This window comes from Somniosus microcephalus, chromosome 22 (assembly GCF_052327205.1).
Source record: "Somniosus microcephalus isolate GS21.2 chromosome 22, FLI_Smic_1.0, whole genome shotgun sequence".
NCBI lineage: Eukaryota > Metazoa > Chordata > Chondrichthyes > Squaliformes > Somniosidae > Somniosus > Somniosus microcephalus.
Window position 1 is genome coordinate 45,946,209 of NC_141008.1, and position 22,854 is coordinate 45,969,062.

General features: G+C 47.9%; 1 protein-coding gene across 1 annotated transcript in view; it reads left to right on the plus strand.

Moving 5' to 3' along the window:
- Positions 1 to 22,854, plus strand: part of smg6 (SMG6 nonsense mediated mRNA decay factor) — a 280,547-nt gene that overhangs the window by 161,962 nt on the left and 95,731 nt on the right. The window contains exons 5-6 of the mRNA XM_085965106.1: positions 15,419 to 15,595; positions 20,139 to 20,288. Of these exons, the coding sequence (XP_085821232.1) occupies positions 15,419 to 15,595; positions 20,139 to 20,288 (327 nt within the window). The remainder of the gene's footprint in view (positions 1 to 15,418; positions 15,596 to 20,138; positions 20,289 to 22,854) is intronic.

Here is a 22,854-nt window from a genome sequence, read left to right on the forward strand (position 1 = left end):
GTATTGGTAGCAGTGACCACCGCACAGTCATTGTGGAGACGAAGTCCCGTCTTCACACTGAGAACACCCTCCATCGTGTTGTGTGGCACTACCACCGTGCTAAATGGGATAGATTCAGAACAGATCCAGCAGCTCATAACTGGGCATCCATGAGGTGCTGTGGGCCATCAGCAGCAGCAGAATTGTATTCCATCACAATCTGTAACCTCATGGCCCGGCATATCCCTCACTCTACCATTACCATCAAGCCAGGGGACCAGCCCTGGTTCAATAAGGAGTGTAGAAGAGCATGCCAGGAGCAGCACCAAGCATAGCTAAAAATGAGGTGCCAACCTGGGGAGGCTGCAACACAGGACTGCATGCATGCTAAAAAGGGGAAGCAGCATGCTATAGACAGGGCTAAGTTATCCCACAATCAACGGATCACATCAAAGCTCTGCAGTTCTGCCACATCCAGTCATGCATGGTGATGGACCATTAAACAACTAACGGGAGGAGGAGGCTCCCGAATACCCCCATCCTCAATGATGGTGGAGCCCAGCACGTGAGTGCAAAAGACAAGGCTGAAGCGTTTGCAACCATCCTCAGCCAGAAGTGCTGAGTGAATGATCCTTATCGACCTCCTCCTGAGGTCCCCACCATCACAGAAGCCAGTCTTCAGCCAATTTGATTCACTCCACATGACCTCAAGAAACGGCTGAGCGCACTGGATACAGCAAAGGCTGTGGGCCCCGACAACATCCCGGCTATCGTGCTGAAGGCTTGTGCTCCAGAACTAGCCGCGCCTCTAGCCAGGCTGTTCCAGTACAGCTACAACACTGGCATCTATCCGATAATGTGGAAAACTGCCCAGGTATGTCCTGTCCACAAAAAGCAGCACAAATTCAACTCGGCCAATTACCACCCTATCAGTCTACTCTCAATCATCAGCAAAGTGATGGAAGGTGTCATCGACAGTGCTATCAAGCGGCACTTACTCACCAATAACCTGCTCACTGATGCCCAGTTTGGGTTCCGCAAAGGCCACTCGGCTCCCGACCTCATTACAGCCTTGGTGCAAACATGGACAAAGGAGCTGAATCCCAGAGGTGAGGAGAGAGTGACTGCCCTTGACATCAAGGCAGCAATTGACCGAGTGTGGCATCAAGGAGCCCTAGTAAAACTGAAGTCAATGGGAATCGGGGGGGAAAACTCACCACTGGCTGGAGTCATACCTAGCACAAAGGAAGATGGTTTGGTGGTCAGCCCCAGGACATCATTGCAGGAATTCCTCAGGGCAGTGTCCTAGGCCCAGCCATCTTCATCTGCTTCATCAAAGACCTTCCCTCCAACATAAGGTCAGAAATGGGGATGTTCGCTGATGACTGCAGAGTGTTCAGTGCCATTCACAACTCCTCAGATAATGAAACAGTCCATGCCCACATACAACAAGACCTGGATGACGTTCAGGCTTGGGCTGATAAGTGGCAGGTAACATTCGCGCCACACAAGTGCCAGGCAATGACTATCTCCCACAAGTGAGAGTCTAACCACCGCCCCTTGACATTCAACGACATTACCATCGCCGAATCCCCCACCATCAACATCCTGGGGGTCCCCATTGACCAGAAACTTAATTGGACCAGCCACATAAATACTGTGGCAACAAGAGCAGATCAGAGGCTAGGTATTCTGTGGCGAGTGTCTCGCCTCCTGACTCCCCAAAGATTTTCCACCATCTACAAGGCACAAGTAAGCAGTGTGATGGAATACTCTTCACTTGCCCGGATGAGTGCAGCTCCAACAACACTCAAGAAGCTCGACACCATCCAGGACAAAGCAGCCCACTTGATTGACACCCCATCCACCACCTTAAACATTTACTCCCTCCACCACCGCTGTACCGTGGCTGCAGTGTGTACCATCTACAAGATGCACTGCAGCAACTCACCAAGGCTTCTTCAGCAGCACCTCCCACCTAGAAGGACAAGGGCAGCAGGTGCATGGGAACATCGCCACCTCCAGGTTCCCCTCCAAGTCACACACCATCCTGACTTAGAAGTATATCGCCGATCCTTCATCGTCGCTGGTTCAAAATCCTGGAACTCCCTCCCTAACAGCACTGTGGGAGTACCTTCACCACATGGACTGTAGCGGTTCAAGAAGGCGGCTCACCACCACCTTCCCGAGGGCAACTAGGGATGGGCAATAAATGTTGGCTTTGCCAGCGACGCCCACATCCCATAAACAATTTTTTTTTTTAAGTTTGATTGAGAGGGCGCCCTATATCATTGAAGGCACTAAATAGCAAACTGTAGAGGTAAAAACATCATTCACTCTGTGAAACTCCATCTCCCAAGTGGCTGTGACTTGGAATCAGGAGTGAAATGGATTTGGGACAGTCGAATGTTCCTTGTATTTAGAGGCCAATCTCTGCTGTTGCGGCTGGTGCTGTCAGTTGTAAAACACCTTCTAATATTGTGGCTCTCTGGTTACAATGGGGCTTATGGAGCCCTTAACAAGAATTCATGGAAGAATTCAGTGTTATTGAACCCAGTACTGAAGGCATACTTCGAGAAATCCACAACTGCAATTGAAATATCACTTTCACAAATTACTGTTTCAAAGCTATAAAAATTGGCTTGTGATGTAAGCAGGCTTTTAATTTTTGAGACTTTATTGTTAGGCAGAGATCTCGAGCATTTGAGCGATGGGCAAAGGGAGATGGTGTCAGAGTAAGAAGTGGCATGGAGCCGTGTGGGAATTATTTAGCTCCACTCCATTAGAGCCAGAATCGTGGATCTCAGCTGCGTTGTGTTTAATGTGCCCACATAAATAGGAGCAAACATTCAGTCGCGTGTCCGCCCCAGTTCTCTGCCTGTACTATAACAGAATGCACCATAACGAACAGTAGACCACTGACCAGGAACGGCTTCACGAGCCACTTGTGACTCTTGTGGTAAACCACTTTTATCGTTACACTATAGTTATCACTGTTGTATTGTTATCACTGTTGTATCACGATACGAGGTCGCCTCTTGTCGCGCTGTTATACCTGGGCTGACCACCTCCGACTCCGCCCATGGCTCCACCTACCTGCCCAGGTATAAAGGTAGTCGACTGGCTGGTATTCCTCCTTGTTGGACCCGATCACCCACGAGGGTGGGCTCTGTTATTTAGTCAATAAAAACCTTTAGTTACGTTCCTAACTCGTCGCTTTTTATTGGACGAATTGATAGGTATATCAATTTTATTGACTAAATTTTAAAGATGTCTACTACTGGCCAGCCAGAAGCCCTCCCAGAAGCACAGCCACACCAGCCGGCTTGGCTGCAAGCCCTCAAACCACCGTACCTGGATCTAAACCCACAGGCAGCAAACGCAGCCCTCAACTTCAAACACTGGCTGGACTGCTTCGAATCCTACCTGGAAGAATCCGGCGCCCCGCAGAGATCCAAACTAAGACTTCTGAACGCCCAAGCGAGCCCGAGAGTATACGCACTCATCCAGGACACGACTACGTACGAGGCCGCTATCAACCTACTGAAACAGCAGTACCGCAGCCCAGTAAATTACATGTACACCAGGCACCTCCTAAGATCCCGCCCGCAACAGCCAGGAGAGTCTGTAGCTGAATTTTTACGGGCGCTAAGAGCACTCGGCAGGAACTGTGACTTTAAAGCGGTGACGGCTGTTGAAAATACGGAAGATAATATCCGCGATGCCTTTGTGAAAGGCCTACGGTCCGACTACTCACGGCAAAGACTGCTTGAAGCTAAAGACCTCGACCTGGACAAAGCTGAAGCCCTCGCTCTCTCCCTGGAGGTGGCCCATCAGGACCAGGAGGCGTTTTCCAGGTACTGCTCGCGACCCTGGGACTCGGGCCCGACCCCTACCGCAATACCCTTCGCAGCGCCGCCCCCGGGACCTACCTCAGCGTCGGCGTCCCGGACCCGACCGGGCCCGCCACCCCCGGTACCGGCTCCGACATCGGGCACCCGCGATCGGGCCGCCGGCTGCTTCTTTTGCGGCCAGGAGAAGCACCCGAGGTCGCGCTGCCCAGCCAGGAACTCTACCTGCGCAACCTGCAGGAAGAAAGGCCACTTCTCTAAGGCCTGCAGGAGCGGATCTTCAGAGGCCAGCAGTGCCTCATGCGAACTGTGGGGGCGGCCATCTTCTTTCACGGCAACTGAGGCCAGTATCCCCACACGTGAGTCATGGGGGCGGCCATCTTTGATCAAGGCAACCGACCCCAATAGTGCCTCATGTGAGTTATGGGGGCAGCCATCTTCTCCGCCATTTTGTCCTACCTCGTGGGAGACGCCATTTTACCCACCACGCCCGACTGCCACCGGGCCCCCGGACCCGACGACCGCCTCGCCCGCAGACTACACGCTAGCCTCCGTCACTCTGGATCAAGCCCGCCCACACCACCTGTCCAAGTCGATGATGGACATCAAAGTAAACGGCCACGCCACGACCTGCCTGTTCGACAGCGGAAGCACGGAGAGCTTCATCCACCCAGACACGGTGAGCCACTACTCCCTCCCTGTCCTGCCAACGCGCAACCGAATCTCGATGGCATCGAGGTCCCACGCCACGGACATTAGCGGCTACTGTGCTGTGACCTTGTCGGTTAAGGGTACAGAGTATAAAAACTTTAAACTCCTCGTCCTCCCCCAGCTCTGCGCTGCCGTCCTACTAGGGCTGGACTTCCAATCCCACCTCCAAAGTGTAACCCTAGCATACGGTGGACCCCTCCCCCCACTCACAGTCGACAACCAGCGAAGGTTAAACCGCCCACCGCGTAACACCTGCAGCCTATCCACCCTCAAGGTGCCGCCACCTTCCCTGTTCGCTAACCTCACCCCCGACTGCAAACCCGTCGCTACCAAGAGCAGGCGGTACAGCGCTGGGGACAGAGCTTTCATTAGCTCTGAGGTGCAGCGTCTCCTGAAGGAGGGCATCATCGAGGGGAGCAACAGCCCCTGGCGTGCCCAGGTCGTGGTCGTTAAGACCGGCGATAAAAATCGCCTGGTCATCGACTACAGCCAGACCATAAACAGATACACCCAGCTGGATGCATACCCCCTTCCCCGCATATCTGACATGGTCAATCAGATTGCACAATACCGCGTATTCTCGACCATCGACCTTAAGTCGGCCTACCACCAACTCCCTATCCACCCCGAGGACCGCCAGTACACCGCCTTCGAGGCGAATGGGCGCCTATACCACTTCCTTAGGGTCCCCTTCGGTGTCACCAACGGGGTCTCGGTCTTCCAAAGGGAGATGGACCGGATGGTTGACCAGAACGGACTGCAGGCCACATTCCCCTACCTAGATAACGTCACCATCTGCGGCCGCGACCGGCAGGACCACGACGTGAATCTGGAGAAATTCCTCCGTACAGCCCAACGGCTGAACCTCACCTACAATAAGGAGAAATGTGTGTTTAACACCTCGCGCCTTGCCATCCTTGGCTGTGTAGTAGAGAACGGACTCATCGGCCCCGACCCCGAAAGAATGCGCCCCCTCATGGAGCTACCCCTCCCCCACTGCCCTAAGGCACTTAAGAGAACCCTGGGGCTCTTCGCCTACTATGCCCAATGGGTGCCCAATTATGCGGACAAAGCCAGACCCCTCATGAAGTCCACATCCTTCCCCCTTACGGAGGAAGCGTGCGCAGCCTTCTCCCTCATTAAGGGAGACATTGCCAAGGCCACTATGCACGCAGTGGATGAGTCCATCCCCTTCCAAGTCGAGAGCGATGCATCCGACTTCGCCCTAGCCGCCACCCTTAACCAGGAGGGGAGACCGGTGGCCTTCTTCTCAAGGACCCTACAGGGCCCTGAGATCCGACACTCGTCAGTCGAGAAGGAGGCCCAGGCGATTGTGGAGGCGGTACGACGCTGGAGGCACTACCTGGCAGGCAAACGATTTACCCTCCTTACCGACCAACGTTCGGTCGCTTTTATGTTTAATAACAAGCTGAGGGGCAAAATCAAGAATGACAAGATCTTGAGGTGGAGAATCGAGCTCTCCACCTACGATTATGATATCTTGTACCGGCCAGGTAAGCTGAACGAACCCCCCGATGCTCTGTCACGAATTACATGCGCCAGCGCGCAAAGTGATAGAATTCAGACCCTCCACAACGACCTCTGCCACCCCGGGGTCACCAGACTTTACCACTTCATTAAGGCCCGCAACCTGCCCTACTCCATCGAGGAGGTCAGGACCATAACCAGGAACTGCCAGACCTGTGCCGAGTGCAAACCGCACTTCTTTAGGCCGGACAGAGCAAGCCTGATCAAGGCCACCCGCCCCTTCGAGCGCCTGAGCATCGACTTTAAGGGGCCCCTCCCGTCCTCTGACCGTAACGTGTACTTCCTCAACATTGTTGATGAGTACTCCCGTTTCCCCTTTGCCTTCCCCTGCCCAGACATGACCAGTACCACGGTCATTAAATGCCTGAACGACCTCTTCGCCTTGTTCGGGTTCCCAAACTATATACATAGTGACCGGGGCTCCTCTTTCATGAGCGAGGAACTCCGTCAGTTCCTACTAGCGAGAGGTATTGCAGCAAGTAGGACCACCAGCTACAACCCCCGAGGGAACGGCCAGGTGGAAAGAGAGAACGCGACGGTATGGAAGGCCGTCCTCCTAGCCTTAAAGTCTAAGGGCCTCCCAACCTCCCGCTGGCAGGAAGTCCTCCCGACAGCGCTGCACTCCATCCGGTCACTACTTTGCACTGCCGTTAACGCCACCCCCCATGAACGAATGTTTGTTTTCCCCAGGAAGTCGACTACGGGAACCACTCTACCAACCTGGCTGACCTCTCCGGGGCCCGTCTTGCTGCGAAAGCACGTGAGGGCCCATAAAACAGACCCCCTGGTCGAGAGGGTGAACCTCCTGCACGCCAACCCCCAGTACGCCTACGTGGCTTACCCAGACGGGCGGGAGGACACTGTCTCCTTACGAGACCTCGCACCCTCGGGCACTCCGGAGACACCACCTTTACCCCCCCCCACCACCCCCCCAATTCCAGCCCAGGTAGACGGCATGCCGGAACCCCACGAGCCTTCGCCGACCACGCAGACACCAGCACTAACACCGGATAATGCAGCACCGCCGCTGCGACGATCGGAGAGGCTTACGAGGCCTCCGGACAGACTGACATACCAGAACTGGTAGTACACTTCACCCCGCCGGACTCAAATCTAAACAAGGGGTGAATGTGGTAAACCACTTTTATCGTTACACTATAGTTATCACTGTTGTATTGTTATCACCGTTATCACTGTTGTATCACGATACGAGGTCGCCTCTTGTCGCGCTGTTATACCTGGGCTGACCACCTCCGACTCCGCCCATGGCTCCACCTACCTGCCCAGGTATAAAGGTAGTCGACTGGCTGGTATTCCTCCTTGTTGGACCCGATCACCCACGAGGGTGGGCTCTGTTATTTAGTCAATAAAAACCTTTAGTTACGTTCCTAACTCGTCGCTTTTTATTGGACGAATTGATAGGTATATCAACTCTGATTTCATAGCTTTAGGCTTTTGTTGAATAAACGTCATCCTGCTGTGTTCTGGATCATTAACACTTCATCATTTCCTCTTTTTAAAAGAAAAGTTAAATTGTGATTTATTTATTTTTTTGCTCCTTTTATCTCTCCATTTAAACAATGCAGCATTTCTCATTCCAGTATTTATAGCTCTGTATGCTCACTCACTTGGGCCTCTTGAGTTCGAATGAATGACGTCTTTTACGGTTTAAAAAAGATCCTGTTTTGGTTAGATGACATTGCCGAGAAATGAAGACATCTCGGAAAGGCCACACCTACTGACGTCAAACTCATTTAGGTACTAAAACCAATGTCACCAGGGGCTGTCCATGCATGGGAACTATCTGTCCCTCGGAACATTAACGCAGGAGGATGTTGTCATGGAAACGCGGGACACCTGACTGAACGAGCAGAGAGATAAGTGGCAAAGGCAGTCGCACAGTGAAATGGAGAAAAAATGTGAATAATGCAACACCATAAACTGCCGCTGTTTAGTTCCCCGTCGAGGGCTTTCACTTCTTTTTAATATATCCATTATTAAAAATGTATCAGTTTTATTTCTTTATGATACATAGAGCAGCATGGGTTAGGAAACTGCAACTGGGGAGAATAGTAATAACAAACCTATTCTCTCTTCTAAAAAGGAACTAAAACTGAAGAAAAGAAGAACCCTCGAGCCAAACCAGCTAACCCCTTGAGCTCAACAGGTAATAACATCAAGAGGGGTTTGAATTTCCTCTGGTACATCACTGGTTAACGCGTTTGCATTTAATTCCTTGACGTTCTGTTTCAACATGGTTTATTTTTAAACGGATTAACACCCACGGTAAAATAATGCACAAAGGAATTTTATACGTGCAGCTCAACTGGTGCAGTATCATAGGAAATGAAAGCCCCAGGAATTTTGGCCAAGCCCATCGCCTCAGCAGGTAACCTCAATCGAAGTTCTAGCTAACCTCATGCACTTGGCAGGTAATAACCCAGCCAATGTGTCATATGGGGTTTTTCTGTTTTGAGTAGGTAAGATGACTTTGGTTGCAAACCAACTGAAGAACTTGGTAAAATGTGCACACTTTTCTTCCATGCAGTTGTGCATACAGTGGTGCTTACTAGCTGACGCTGATTCGGTTATCTAATTCCCTTGATAATGGTCAGTTTCAGGACCTTCAACGTGTCCCATATCTCATTCCTGTTGCACACTTCCTTAGGATGCTCAGACCATGTTCCAAATGTGGTCTCTGATCTATTTCTCCAACTTTGTAAGTTAGCCTTGTTTTGAGGCTTCATTAACGTGTGAGCAGGATCTCTGAGGTCATGGACAGTTCGGAATAAACCAAGCAGAATTTTCAGTTCCGTCAGCAAGAAGATCACCTGAGCAAGCTCTTTAGTGTTCTCATTGACCTATACTCTGTCAAGAACAGATGGAGCTCTGACATGCTTTAGTCAAAGGTTTATGAGATTTGTCGGCTGAAGATTCATGTTAAATATTGGCTTTAGTGGGAAACAAGACTTTAGCCAGTCAGGGTGTTTTTTCTCGATCCTGCACAGATCTTCCAAATCATTGTGATTGTAACTGCAGGAGTTTTGTAAAGAAGGAAGCTACCAGTAATTTTAAGATGCCATGAATAAATGAAGAGGTCTGAAACCAATTAAAATTGATGTAGAGGGTTTATGAGGACTATAAGATTAGTAATAAAAAACTAAAGAGGAATGAGAAAATAAGTACAGAAGTTAAGAGCGGGATAAGGAAAGCCAAGAGGGAGTATGAGGAGAAAAGTTCAAACAAATCAAAAGGAGCAGTGAAGTACTTCCCTTTCCGTAAAAAGAGAATTGTTAAAAGCGGGGTGGTACGCGAGAGAAGAGGATTGTCAAGTTGTAGATGATCATCAAAAAATGGTGGAGGTATTTAGTAAGTACTTCACCTCAGCCTTTACTAAAGAGAAGAATATGAGAGGTGAATCCTAAAGAGGTTGAAAGCAAGATGAGCTATATTGTGACAGATAAAAGGAACATTTTAGATAAGTTAGTTAAACAAAGTGTTAGGGCCCAATCTGGGACTGGACTGGAGAGTGGTCAAGTCCCATTTTTTAAAAAGGGAGACAGAGCTAATCCAGATAATTACAGGCCTGTTAGTTTAACATTTGGGGTAGAGAAGAATTTAGTCTTTAATTAAGGATGAATTTACCTAGAAGGACAAGGGCAGTAGGTGCATGGGAACACCACCACCTCCAAGTTCCCCTCCAAGTCACACACCATCCTGACTTAGAAGTATATCGCCGATCCTTCATCGTCGCTGGGTCAAAATCCTGGAACTCCCTACCTAACAGCACTGTGGGAGTACCTAACAGCACTGTGGGAGTACCTTCACCACACGGACTGCAGCGGTTCAAGAAGGCGGCTCATCACCACCTTCTCAAGGGCAACTAGGGATGGGCAATAAATGCTGGCCTTGCCAGCGATGCCCAGATCCCATTAGTGAATTAAAAAAAAATGTAACTAGCTGAATAGAAAATTGTTAGAAATAGCCAACACAGATTTCAAAAAGGACGTTTGTGCTTGACAAACCTCATAGAATTCTTTGAGGAGGTAACAGACATGGTGGATGGGGAAATGCTGTGGATGCACTGTACATGGATGTGAAAAATTGGGGGGTTTTCATTAGAACAACACAGATTACAGGGCAATATCTCAGAAGTGTAGAAGTGTTTCAAAATTATGAAATATGGTCAGAGTAAATAGAAGCAGACTGTTTCTAATCTTCGAGGGGTCTAGAACAGGAAGCCATTGATACAAGATTAAATGCCAGAGATTTAGAAAAGAGAGGGCAGGAGAAACTTCTTCCCACAGAGAGTCGCAAGGCTGTGGAATTCACTCCCAGGGTTAGTGGTTGAGGCACAAACTATGTCAACATTCAACAATAGATTGGAGAGGTGGATGAAGGAAAAGGGTTGAAGGAATATGGGGACACAGTGGGTAAATGTGATTAGGACTATTTGCTTACATGGAGGGTGAACAACAACAATGTGTATTTATATAGCACCTTTAACGTAGTAAAACATCCCAACGTGCTTCACAGGAGTATTAAAAGACAAAAAATTTGACACCGAGCCACATAAGGATAAATTAGGGCAGGTGACCAAAAGCTTGGTCAAAGAAGTAGGTTTTAAGGAGCGTCTTAAAAGAGGAAAGAGAGGAGCGAGGCGGAGAGGTTTAGGCAGGGAATTCCAGAGCTTAGGGCCTACGCAACAGAAGTCACGGCCACCAATGGTTGAGCGATTATAATCAGGGATGCTTAAGAGGGCAGAATTAGAGGAGCGCAGATATCTCGGGTGGGAGCGGGGGGATTGTGGGGCTGATAGGGAGATTACAGAGATAGGGAGGGGCGAGGCCATGGAAGGATTTGAAAACAAGGGTGAGAATTTTGAAATTGAGGCGTTGCTTAACTGGGAGCCAATGTAGGTCAGCGAGCACAGGGGTGATAGGTGAACGGGACTTGGTGTGAGTTAGGACACGGGCAGCCGAGTTTTGGATGACCTTAAGTTTACGTAGGGTGGAATGTGGGAGGCCAGCCAGGAGTGCGTTGGAATAGTCAAGTCTAGAGGTAACAAAAGCATGGATGAGGGTTTCAGCAGCGGATGAGCTGAGGCAAGGGCGGAGACGGGCGATGTTATGGAGTTGGAAATAGGTGGTCTTAGTTATGCTGCAGATATGTGGTCGGAAGCTCAATTCAAGATCAAATATGACACCAAGGTTGCGAACAGTGTCGTTCAGCCTCAGACAGATGTTAGAGAACGGGATGGAGTCAGTGGCGAGGGAACGGAGTTTGTGGCGGGGACTGAAAACAATGGCTTTGGTCTTCCCAATATTTAATTGGAGAAAATTTCTGCTCATCCAGAACTGGATGTCGGGCAAGCAGTCTGACAATTTAGAGATCGTGGAGGGGTCGAGAGAAGAGGTAGTGAGGTAGAGCTGGGTGTCATCAGCGTACATGTGGAAACTGTCGCTGTGTTTTCGGATGTTGCCGCCAAGGGGCAGCATGTAGATGAGAAATAGGAGGGGGCCAAGGATAGATCCTTGGGGGACACCAGAGGTGACGATGCAGGAGTGGGAAGAGAAGCCATTGCAGGTGATTCTCTGGCTACGATTAGAATGATAAGAAAGGAACCAGGCGAGTGCAGTCCCACCTAGCTGGACGACGGTGGAGAAGGATGGGAGTGGTCAACTGTGTCAAAGGCTGCAGACAAGTCAAGAAGGACGAGGAAGGATAGTTTACTTTTGTCACAGTCACAAAGGATGTCATTTGTGACTTTAAGAGCATTTTCGGTACTGTGGCAAGGACAGAAACCTGATTGGAGGGATTCAAGCATGGAATTGCAAGAAAGATGGGCACGGATTTGGGAGCTGACAACATGTTCAAGGACTTTGGAGAGGAAAGGGAGGTTGGAGATGGGGCGGTAGTTTGCAAGGACAAAGGGGTCAAGGGTTTTTTTGAGGAGAGGGGTGATGACGGCAGATTTGAGGGAGAGAGGGACAGTCCCTGAGGAGAGAGAACTATTAACAATGTCAGCTAACATTGGAGCCAGAAAAGGAAGTTGGGTGGTCAGCAGTTTAGTAGATATAGGGTTGAGGGAGCAGGAAGTGAGTCTCATGGACAAGATGAGCACGGAGTGGTCATGAGGGGAGATCAGAGAGAAACTGGAGAAAGATGTGAGTTCAGGGCTTAGGGCAGGGGGGAAAACAGCATGGCCTGTTTCCTGTTGTAATTTCTATGTCTGCCAGCTCTTTGCTAGAGCAATCCAAAACGAATTCCACTATCCTTCCCTCTCCCCATAGCTCTGTATCTTCCTTTGCTTCCAATCTGCATCTTATAGGGAGCTGTAAAAGATAGTTAACAAGATACAGAAAGTAAACCCGACACAATAGTTTGCTACACCAACACAGCAAGACTTGAGGGCACAGAGTCGGGGCTGTGAAGGGCAAGTTTAGGATAAGCTGTTGGGAAGGTTTTTTTTACACAGAGGGTGGTCAGCGGTTTAAATCTCTCTCTCATTCTCCCCTACTCTATCGTGCTCTCTCTCCCTTTTTTCTGTTCCCTACTCTCGCGCGCTCTCCCTCTCTTTCCCCTTCTCTCATTCTTCCCTTCCCTTGCACTCACTCTCGCTCTCTTACTCTCACTCTCAGATAATTGGCAAAAGAACCGAATGGGTGATGAGGAGAAATGTTTTCATGCAGCAAGTTGTTGTGGTCTGGAACATGCTGCCTGAAAGGGCGGTGTGGAAGTAGATTCAATAGTAACTTTAAAAAGGGAATTGGATAAATACTTGCTTGGGGGAAAGAGCAGGCTAGTGGGACTAATTCTCAATATCTCTTTCAAAGAGCCAACAGAGGCAGGATGGGCTGAATGGTCTCCTTCTGTGCTGTATGATCCTATGCTTTCACTCACTGTTGCTTGTTCTCCCTCTCACTCACACGCATTCTCTCTCTCTCTCTCTCTTGCTCTCTACTACACACAAGGACCTATCACAAAGTCGATCATGAACACCCAGGATCATTTTCAACAACAATTGAGCTGAATTGTAGCACTGCCACTGCCACTCCAGCTACGTTAGCTAACTCGGGACAACTGTGGGTGGACCCTAGGACCGTCCTGGCCCGAATGGCTCAATTACTCATAATCGTTGCCAAGCCAGCAATTGGGAAGTTGGTAGAGGTCGTTAAGATTATGAAAGGCTTTGATAGGGTAGAGGTAGAGATGATGTTTCCACTTGCGGGCGAGACTAGAGCTCTGGGCCATCAATATAAGAGAGTCATTAATAAATCCAATAGGGAATTCAGAAGAAATTTCTTTACCCAGAGAGTGGTGAGAATGTGGAACTCGCTCCCACCGGGAGTGGTTGAAGCGAATAGCATAGATGCAGTTAAGGGGAAGCTAGATAAACACATGAGGGAGAAAGGAATAGAAGGATCGGGTTAGATGAAGGGTGGGAGGAGGCTCGTGTGGAGCATAAACACCGTCGCGGACCAGTTGGGCCGAATATCCTGCTTCTGTGCTGTTAATACTTTGTAATATTTTATAACCAATAGCACAAACTGTCACACTTCAACAAGTGACGGGTTCATCGTTTCGGCTGTATTTACACGACAACTTTTAGCAGTTGTTGTGTCGCACTGACCCTAAGGATGTAGTGTAATTGTACCCTGGAGAAAATTTTGTCCATAGTTTGTCATTCTTTTTATTGTGTCTTTTCTTAGTTTAAATTAAGTTTTAAGTATAACACTAATGTAAAACCCAACATTGATTAGAGATCAGAGCTATGGCAAATCCCTTCAAAGGGACAAAACAACCTTAATGTGAGAACTTTTGATTGCAAAACTCGTCTGAACGTACCACGAGAAACAATCTGGCAATCCAACTGAGGCAACGGCCCATCCGAATCCCAAGTGGGTCAGATGAGTTGATGGCGCTTTGATCTGGGTGTTTCCTGATTGCATTATTGGCCTAAAGCAGACACCTTGTATATTTACAGTATGTGTCAATCACCACATGTTGGCAATGCCTGCCTTCGAAGGGTTTTGTGCATAAAAAACCCACACATTTTATATATTAGCAGTATAGCCATGTCTGGCCATGAGGCATGGAGATAGAACACAACTAGGTGGACATGTACCTATGCAAGTCCTGCAAAGACTATTCTGGTGGTTTGCTGAAGAATCAGATTGCTATCTGTCTCTGAAAAAATATTTATTCATCCCAAGTTGTGAAAAGAAGGTTTCAACAGTTCTGATTTGAATGATTTGTTTGTTTAACCCTCTGTGAACTGGCTTCAAACTGCCATATTTAAACTGATTTATTGTCTCGCTTATTCTGCTTTTGAAAATAGGTCTATTTGTGAATAAACCTATTTAATAGTTTAATCTCTCACAAAAAGCGACTGGTGTGTTGAAAGCTGTCTTCCAACATGACGTGATGTATGCTGGAGTCCCATATTCTATCTCCTAGCAATAAAAAGGTTCAGTGTTCGCTCAGGACATGCTCTCCCAATCGACTTAGTGCATACACTCACATTTTGGTTTATAGGTCTTGAAGGCTTGCCTGTAGAAAAAAGTGAGCTTGTATCATAACCATATTCTTGTAATTCTTGTACTTTAGAAATTTGCAGGTCACTATTTTATTTGGCTGTGGGAAATTGAACTCTGAGTATATTAAATGAACTACTAGCCACTGGTATCTGTAATTGTTGGTGCAATATTCCAAGATGTGAAAAATCCTTTTGTGCTCAAAAACTCTTGCATTCGTTGAATAATACAATAATTTGAAATAAGCAAGCGCTATGGTTTCAGAATTAGTGCTGTGTGTAGTCAGCACTTTGTAGAAGTGTGAGTGAACCTATGTCAGCACCCTCCTGACCAAAAAAAGCACACAAGTGACTTAATGTCTGTGCCCCTGGCTTAAGGTCACGTCTGAGACTCTGGTTTTGTGGTCACAGGTCATGCTAATGTCAAGTGGCTGACGAGCAGTATGATAATGGGTGGTTAAAATTAGACAAAGGAGGAAGTTGATGCTATTGTGGAAATGCTTTTCAGTTTCCTTTTTGCGACTAAAACCTTCTTTCAGAGTTGCTGCTTGTTCTTTTTACTGTTCCCCTCACGTGACGTCGGTGGCACGTAGCGACTTTTCTGGTGCGTGCATTTGGAGCACCTTGTGACAATCCCTGTGGCTCCTGATGCTTTCCCCAGCCCAGCCTCAGCTGCCCCCCTGGTAGCCTCGATGCTGTTTAGACACGTTTCTCATGAGCCTTTTGGCATTTGACCAACAATGTGTTTTTTTTTCCCCCCCTTAATGTTCTGGTTTCCTCCCCAAAACACTAGGTAATAGCGGCTGACTGCAAGAGGGTCACAGTGCTAAAGTACTTCCTGGAAGCTCTGTGCGGCCAAGAAGAACCTCTGTTGGCATTCAAGGGTGGAAAGTATGTGTCAATGGCACCCATCCCAGACAGCCTGGGAAAGGAAGATGGAAGCCAGCAGGGAAAACAACTGCAGGATCAGGTACAGTACACCAGAGGGTTTTTTTTTCATTCCATTTCCTGAAATTCCACTGCTGCTACGAGATCCACATGCTGTTTTCTATTTCACTTTTTAATGGATGATTTAATGGAGCTAACCTCGGAAAGGTCAAGGTTCAGGAGTAGGATAAAGTTTATAGCTGTGGCACTGATTTCACAGGGGGCCTCGCTTGGAGCACTGATACAGGAAGAGACAAACTCATTGGTTTGTGTGGAAAATTGAACAGCAGCCCACATCCTGATATGATTAGGGATTGTGCTGGTGTTCCTGCTTTTTCATATACTCCCTTAAAGCTGCACTATCCCCAGTTCTTTGTTCACTAAATTCTCTTCTCCCTCAGAATCAATTCATCACGCGGAAGCACGAGCTTGTGCATCCCTCACGTAGATCAGACAATGAGGAGCTGAGTCAGCTACTTCCCGCCACGGCCCTGTTTATTAACAGACTGAATAGACTACATAAACAAATTTCTGACCGCCTTTGTGTGTTTCTCTTTTTGATGACATCTCTGGTTGATGGGCTGCCATGTTGGTTATCAGTGCTTATGATGGCTGTCAGCATTGCAGTAGCTAAGGACTAAAACCAGTGCCCACCTCCTCTTTCCCTTCCCCACCCCCCATGGGTAAAAGCTTTTAGACTGTAATAAAATATATAATAATTGGATATGGTAATTTGAGGGAACATAGGAACAGGAGGAGGCCATTCAGCCCCTCAAGCCTGTTCCACCATTCAGTTAGATCCTGGCTGATCTGTACCTTAATCCCATTTACCCACCTATGCTCCATATCCCTTGATAGCCTTACCCAACAAAAATCTATCAATCTCAGTCTTGAAATTTCCATTGGCCCCCAGCATCCACAGCCTCCCACCACTGATTCCTGTGTTTACCACTGTGGATAACGGCAATGTTCGATCATTGCAGATAAGATGCATGCTCCACGCCTCCGTGGTTGTGGATTTGTGTCTGTTCAGCTGTCCAACCTGCCAGTTGATTATAATGGCCTGTATCTGCTCACTTCATGACTGGGTCGCTCCCTGTGTAATAATCTCGCTGTGTTACTGTATGATCAGCCATATTAGCTTCCCCAAAAAATTGCACTTTAATTACGGCCTCCCCCATCTATCCTGTTCGGTGCCGTTCACGGAGTAACAGTAGGTTTGGTACAGTTTTTCTTTAGTCGTTCATGGGATGTGGGCGTCGCTAGCAAGGCCAGCATTTATTGCCCATCACTAAATGCCCTTGAGAAGGTGGTGATGAGCTGTCTTCTTGAATTGCTGCAGTCCGTGTGGTGAAGGTGCTCCCACAGTACTGTTAGGGAGGGAGTTCCAGGATTCTGACCCAGCGACGATGAAGGATCGGCAATATACTTCCAAGTCAGGATGGTGTGTGACTTGGAGGGGAACTTGGAGGTGGCGGTGTTCCCATGCGCCTGCTGCCCTTGTCCTTCTAGGTGGAAGAGGTCGCGGGTTTGGGAGGTGCTGCCGAAGAAGCCTTGGTGAGTTGCTACAGTGCACCTTGTAGCTGGTACACACTGCAGCCACGGTATGTTTGGACCAAGGCTGTAATGAGGTCTGGAGCCGAGTGGTCCTGGCTGAAGTTCCCTCAGTGTCCCAGAACTACAGAGGGGGAATATCAGCAGAGTTGCTGCTATTTATCACTATCCATGACCCATGCCGGGTGTGTGTGTGATGGGAGGAGCTGGCCATTGAGGTACCTTGTGATCGAGTAGCCTGCTGGCTCTTGCTGTCTGCGCTCAGACATGTAGAATGGCCATGTGGGGAATGTATCGGAGACTGGCAGGTGCCTCTATAACTGCCCCAGCGAGAGTCAGTGCCTTAAAGATAAAATGGGGAGGGCACTCGTTCCAAAAGTTTGACGACCAGTTGCAAAGAGGAGACTGGAATGTACCACATTACCAAGAGGAGACTGGAATGTACCACATTACCAAGGGAACATTCCTTTGTTTGGTGACTGTTGCCAGCAGATACTCATCATCTGATTGAAGTCCTCTGAGGATTTTACAATTAAACAAAATATATTAACAGAACTAAGGTAAGCTGGCACAATTTGTAGTTGGCCGAAAGGTGCAGTGAAAGTACCTGATCTCTGCCACAAGCCGCAGTTGCTTGGCTAATGGCTCGCAGATCTACAATACAGAAAGTCTCAAAACCACTCACTAAGGCAAGGATCGCCATGTGCTGCCAGAAAATGATGCAAGGAGCCAACATCTCTCAACTTTCTGGAGATGTCACTGTAGGAAAGAAACCCCATTTATTCTGAAAATCTCAGTTCCTTTTTCGATAGTCTGCCTCACCTTGCCAATTATTAATTTTTAATTTTCTTCCCTGAAAGTGCTGGCTCTCACTGAGGTACAGGTTCCACAGGCACCGACTGCCCATTCTTGTTTGAGCCTTGACTAAGTATTGGTAGGCCATTTAACTGTGGAGAATATCACAATTCAGCCTTATCCTGTCCTTACCTGACATGGGCTTCCAGCAGGGCTCTGGACAGCAGTCAGGAGAGGGTATCCTCTCCTGGAACACTGAGGCTAGTTATCCACTTCTGCCACCACCCTAGCTCACTCAGCACAGACCAGCAATGGAACCTAGGACCCTCTTGGTATGTTCAGTTCCACACCGTGCAGTGCATTACCAACTAAGCAGGTTTTTCACTTTAATCCTTGTATCATCTTTCCAGCTCGTTTCACTCTTGTGGAAGTTTACCTGCGTGTAGTATTCTTGAGCAGATGGAAGATAGTGGCTTCTGACACTAAGCTGCTGTCTGTGTGGCTGGCAGAAGACTCACCAACACCAACTGGTTCTCTTCTCCTTCCACTCAAAATAAAACATCTGATGAGTAGCAGTGTTCCAAGGTAATGAGCCAGATGCCAGTGTTAGCAGGGGACGTACGTGGCTGGCGGGTTCGGCACTGTACTGCATCGTGACTCAGAAGCTGTCAATGCTGCACATGTCCCCTAGTGAATATCGTACAGGCCCAACTGATGTGAAACTTGCAGAGTAAACTCAGTGCTCCGAGCCTGCTGGTACCTCTCCAGCCAAGGGTTTATACCGTCTGAATCCAATATCAACAGAGTATAAATGTGGCCTCGGGCAGACACCAGCAAGTCTGCCGTTCAGTTATTTAAGTTCAAACTCCTTTCCATACCACAATGTCTTAATAGTGGAATACTGCAGTAAACCCCCAAACCTAAATTACTAATGACAAATGCTTTAAATTCTGTCTAGTAATGAATCCCTGATTAAAATTATAGTGGTCAGAACTTTAAATGTCCTGATTATCTAACTTCTGTTTTATTGCTAATTTACATTGCTTCTCTCCCCTCCCCGCCCCGGGCCAGGCTCTCGGTGGACTGCTGATTTGATGAGGTCATGCGTTGTGCCTCAGCCTGCTCCTTGCATTATCTGGTCAGCACACGATGCACTGCTGTGGAGCACCTCAGACTGGGCCGTGCAGTTTAATGTGTAGACTCTGGTTTTTGATCCTTAACATTGGGTTTTAATGTGGGATTCCTTAGCGGTGAGAATTTTAAGCTGTTTATTTTTGAAGTATTACCTCCTCCTGATTATTGCTGAAGTCACAGAAATGTTAGCAGTTATCGAGAGCCATGTGGTGTAGTACTGAACAGTGCCGACTAGGAAGGTCCCAGGTTCGAATCCTGGTCTCTGCTGAGTTAGCTGATCTCGAGGAACAGCAGTGGAGACACTAAAATCGGCATCGTCGCTCCTGAGAGCAAAATCAGCCCAAGTTCCTACTCCTGATTGCTATCATTTCCCCTTGCTGGACAGTGTCTTGAGTGCTGGGTGAGGACTCTGCTGTGAAGACTCTGCTCCTAACCAAAAAGATAGGCAACATTCACTGTCTACACTTCACAAAAAAAGCTTTTCTACTTATGAAATGAAGGGTATGACAATCAAGTCCTGGCATTTCACACAGGCAAGCTGCGTTGCAAAGAGCCAGGTGAGGTACTCGGAAGCAGTTCCTCAAGCCTGTGGTGCCAACCAGTGGTGGGGTGACAGTGGAGCAGATGTGACCTTCCCTTGCGAGTGCGGTGCCTGCCATTTGTGTCGTTGATTAGATGCCCAATCGTGCAGCTTTGCCTCCCTGGCCAGAGGTGCACTATGACGGGGCAGGGCTGTGTCCTGAAGTCTGCCTAACAGCATGATACAGAACTTATGGAAGTTAGCCAACAGGCAAGGCATGTTCAAATATCAGTCAGTATTACAATTTGAATTTAGAAATCTGCTGGGTTTGGAGTTCACTAGAGCTACCAGACTGCCTTGGTAATCCATGTTTATCTAGATTTCTGGCAGCTTCTATTCTTATCAAGGCATTATTAATCAGCGAGGCATGAATATGACATGGCTTGGGTCTGTGTTCCTGAACTTTTGTTTAATGTATGGGGCTGAATATTGAAGATGGCAGCGCCTTGCTGTATCTTGTTAGTAACAGTCTCATTTTTCACTGTTCCTCACTTCAATTCTGTTGCCAACCATTTGTGCACAGGAAGAAGATGTCATCATTGAAGAATACGAGGGACAAGACTCTGAGCCCGAAGGCAGCGGAGGGGAAGATGATATAAAGGAGCTGAGGGCAAAAAAGCAAGCACTGACTAAAAGATTTGCTGAGCAGCAGCGCAGACAGGAAAAGATCCAGGTACCCAAGGCTCTACACTGGGAAAAGAACTTTCCATCTTTTTTTTCTTCCTTTTTTTGTCAGCCTTGAATAGGAGCCAGAAGCATCTGTCTAGCCATATGCTTCAAACTCTTGTGCTATGCAGGGCTGGTTATAAAATAGGCAAACCAAAGACCCTTTTGGGAAAATGCACATGTGTGCCCTCGAGGCTTTGGCTTTGGTCCTGAACAGACTCGAGTTATTTTTCCAAACCCAGCTTAACCTTTTAAAAGTAAGATAAATGTTTTAAAATGTTAATATCAACAGCGTCGGATGCTTTCTCCTCGATTTATCCATTCAGAAAAAACATGTTTGCAGACGGCTTCTCCCAAAGACTCATTTATTAAAGTTAGTTTGATGTTTTTTCACTTGTAACTCCCTGCTCAGGACCCAGCGTCTCGTATTAAAATCATTAAAATCAATCACTGACTTTGTTAACCTGTGCACCAGCTAGAACTGATTTCTTATTTTTGAAAGGATTAGTTCCAGCTTTAGTTCCATTAACTCTTTAAGCACTGAAATTTCACTCCCATCTACAACCAAGCTCTCTGCTACGTTTCCTTTATGTAATTCATTACGCACAGATCTTAACCCCAAGGCTATGGCCCCTGGAGCTCTCGGCTAAGATTGCTGGGAGGGAGGGGGGCAGGGTAGAGTTCCTTGGAACATTATTGTGTTTTGTCCTTGCATCCCTGTGTCACCTTGACAGCAGGGAACCACTCAAATTCAGGATATTCCCTCTTTCAAGTCCTGATTATGCACATCTCAGTGGGACAGTTTGCAGCGTTACCAGTTTCTCTAGCATGTGACTTTAATATGGGGGTGTGGTTATTGACTAAGGAAACCACCAACTAAGTGTAATTTGAAGAGTAGCTACTTCACACTTTGGAATTAAGTTTCAAATAGACTGTTGCCAGCACAGTGACTGAGAACTCTGTCAAAACCATCAAAAAGGAAATAATAATTCAACTTTATTGTCATTGTACAACGAAATGTGATCTTGCAAGCTCCCATGAGTCCAGTACAAATAACACTAACGTAAATAGCACCGTCCTGGGAGAAGCAAAGCCGCTGCATCTGTGCGCGCCGCCATTCCATTTCCACCATTCCTCCTGTCCGACAATCTTCAGCCCAACGCCCGGGCCTGCTCACCAGCCGCCCCTCCCGGGGCTCCTTCCGTGACCTTCTCACCAACCGCCCCTCCTCGGGGCTCCTTCCGTGACCTTCTGCACCTGGTCTTCCCTGATGGTCACCCCTCCAGGTACTAACCAGGCCTGGCTCTGCTTAGCTTCCAAGCCTTGCCAGTGACCCTGTCCCTAGTCCCAGGAACAGGATAGATTCCTAATTTAACAGGGAGTAGAGGGGTATGTGCAGGGGTAAGAGGGAGATGACAGCCAGGCAGAGCCAGTATTAGACCCAAACAACAGCATGGCTGAGATGGGCTGATGAGTCTTGTCATGTTGTTGTTCTCGAGGGGAGCCCTGGCTCAGCATTTCCAGCTGGAAGACGAGGTTATCGGCCCAGGGCTTTCCACCACCTGGACTCAATGGCCCGTATTTTCCGATCACAGGCCTCCCGCGGGCGGAGGACTGCGATCTGGAAAAATCTGCCCCCTTACCTGAGGGCTCCCAGGACGCACACACTTCCGCTCCAGGGCCTCTCCAAACTCCAAGTGCGCAGGGCCCCCGTATCCCAGAGGCGCAGGCAGTTCGCAGCGTCCCTGGGATCACGGGGAGCCAATCACAGAAGGGAATCTCCCTTCGTACATTTGACAGGAAGACCTGTCAAATATATGAATGGAGATCAATGAAAAAACAGTAAAACTTTAAATAATTTTTTTTTTAATCACATTTTTAAAATAACTTGAAATTGCAATAAATTAAGTATTTTAAACAAAAATTTAATTTTTTGAAAAAAATAATTAAAGTATTTTACGGGGCTAAAAATAAACTTACCTTTTTAAAAGTATTTTTAAATGATCAATCAGTGAAAATTTTTAATTTACTTTTTTTTAACTCTTATCCTGGTAAAAGCAGGCCTTACACCTGCTTTTACCAGGCGTAAGAATTGTAAGTGCTTTCTGGGGGCGGAGGGTCTCCAGAAAGCGGAACTATCCGCCCGCAGAGGCCCTGCTCCAGGGCAGCCGGAGGATCTGTCAAGAGCTTTCTTAACAGATCGGAAATGCTGGTTTTCAGTGCATGCCTGAAACCGGCATTTCCGATGTCCCTACGGGTGGGTGCACAGTGCGTACCCACCCGTAGGGATCGGAATATCCGGGCCAATGTGTTTGGAGTCTAATCTCAGGGCCGTCCATTCCTTGAACTCCGTTGCCTTGGCCAGCTGCTTGACACTCATTCACTTGCATTACATTGCAACAGTGACTACACTTCAAAAAAGATTGGCTGTAAAGCGCTTTGGGACATCCTGAGGTGGTGAAAGGCGCTATAGAAATGCAAGTCTTTCTCACTTGTCTCCATTGAAGCTTCAGCCTCTGTCCATAGGTTAGTAATATCAGACGAGTAATCATTTTGGTGATCCTTCTCTGAAG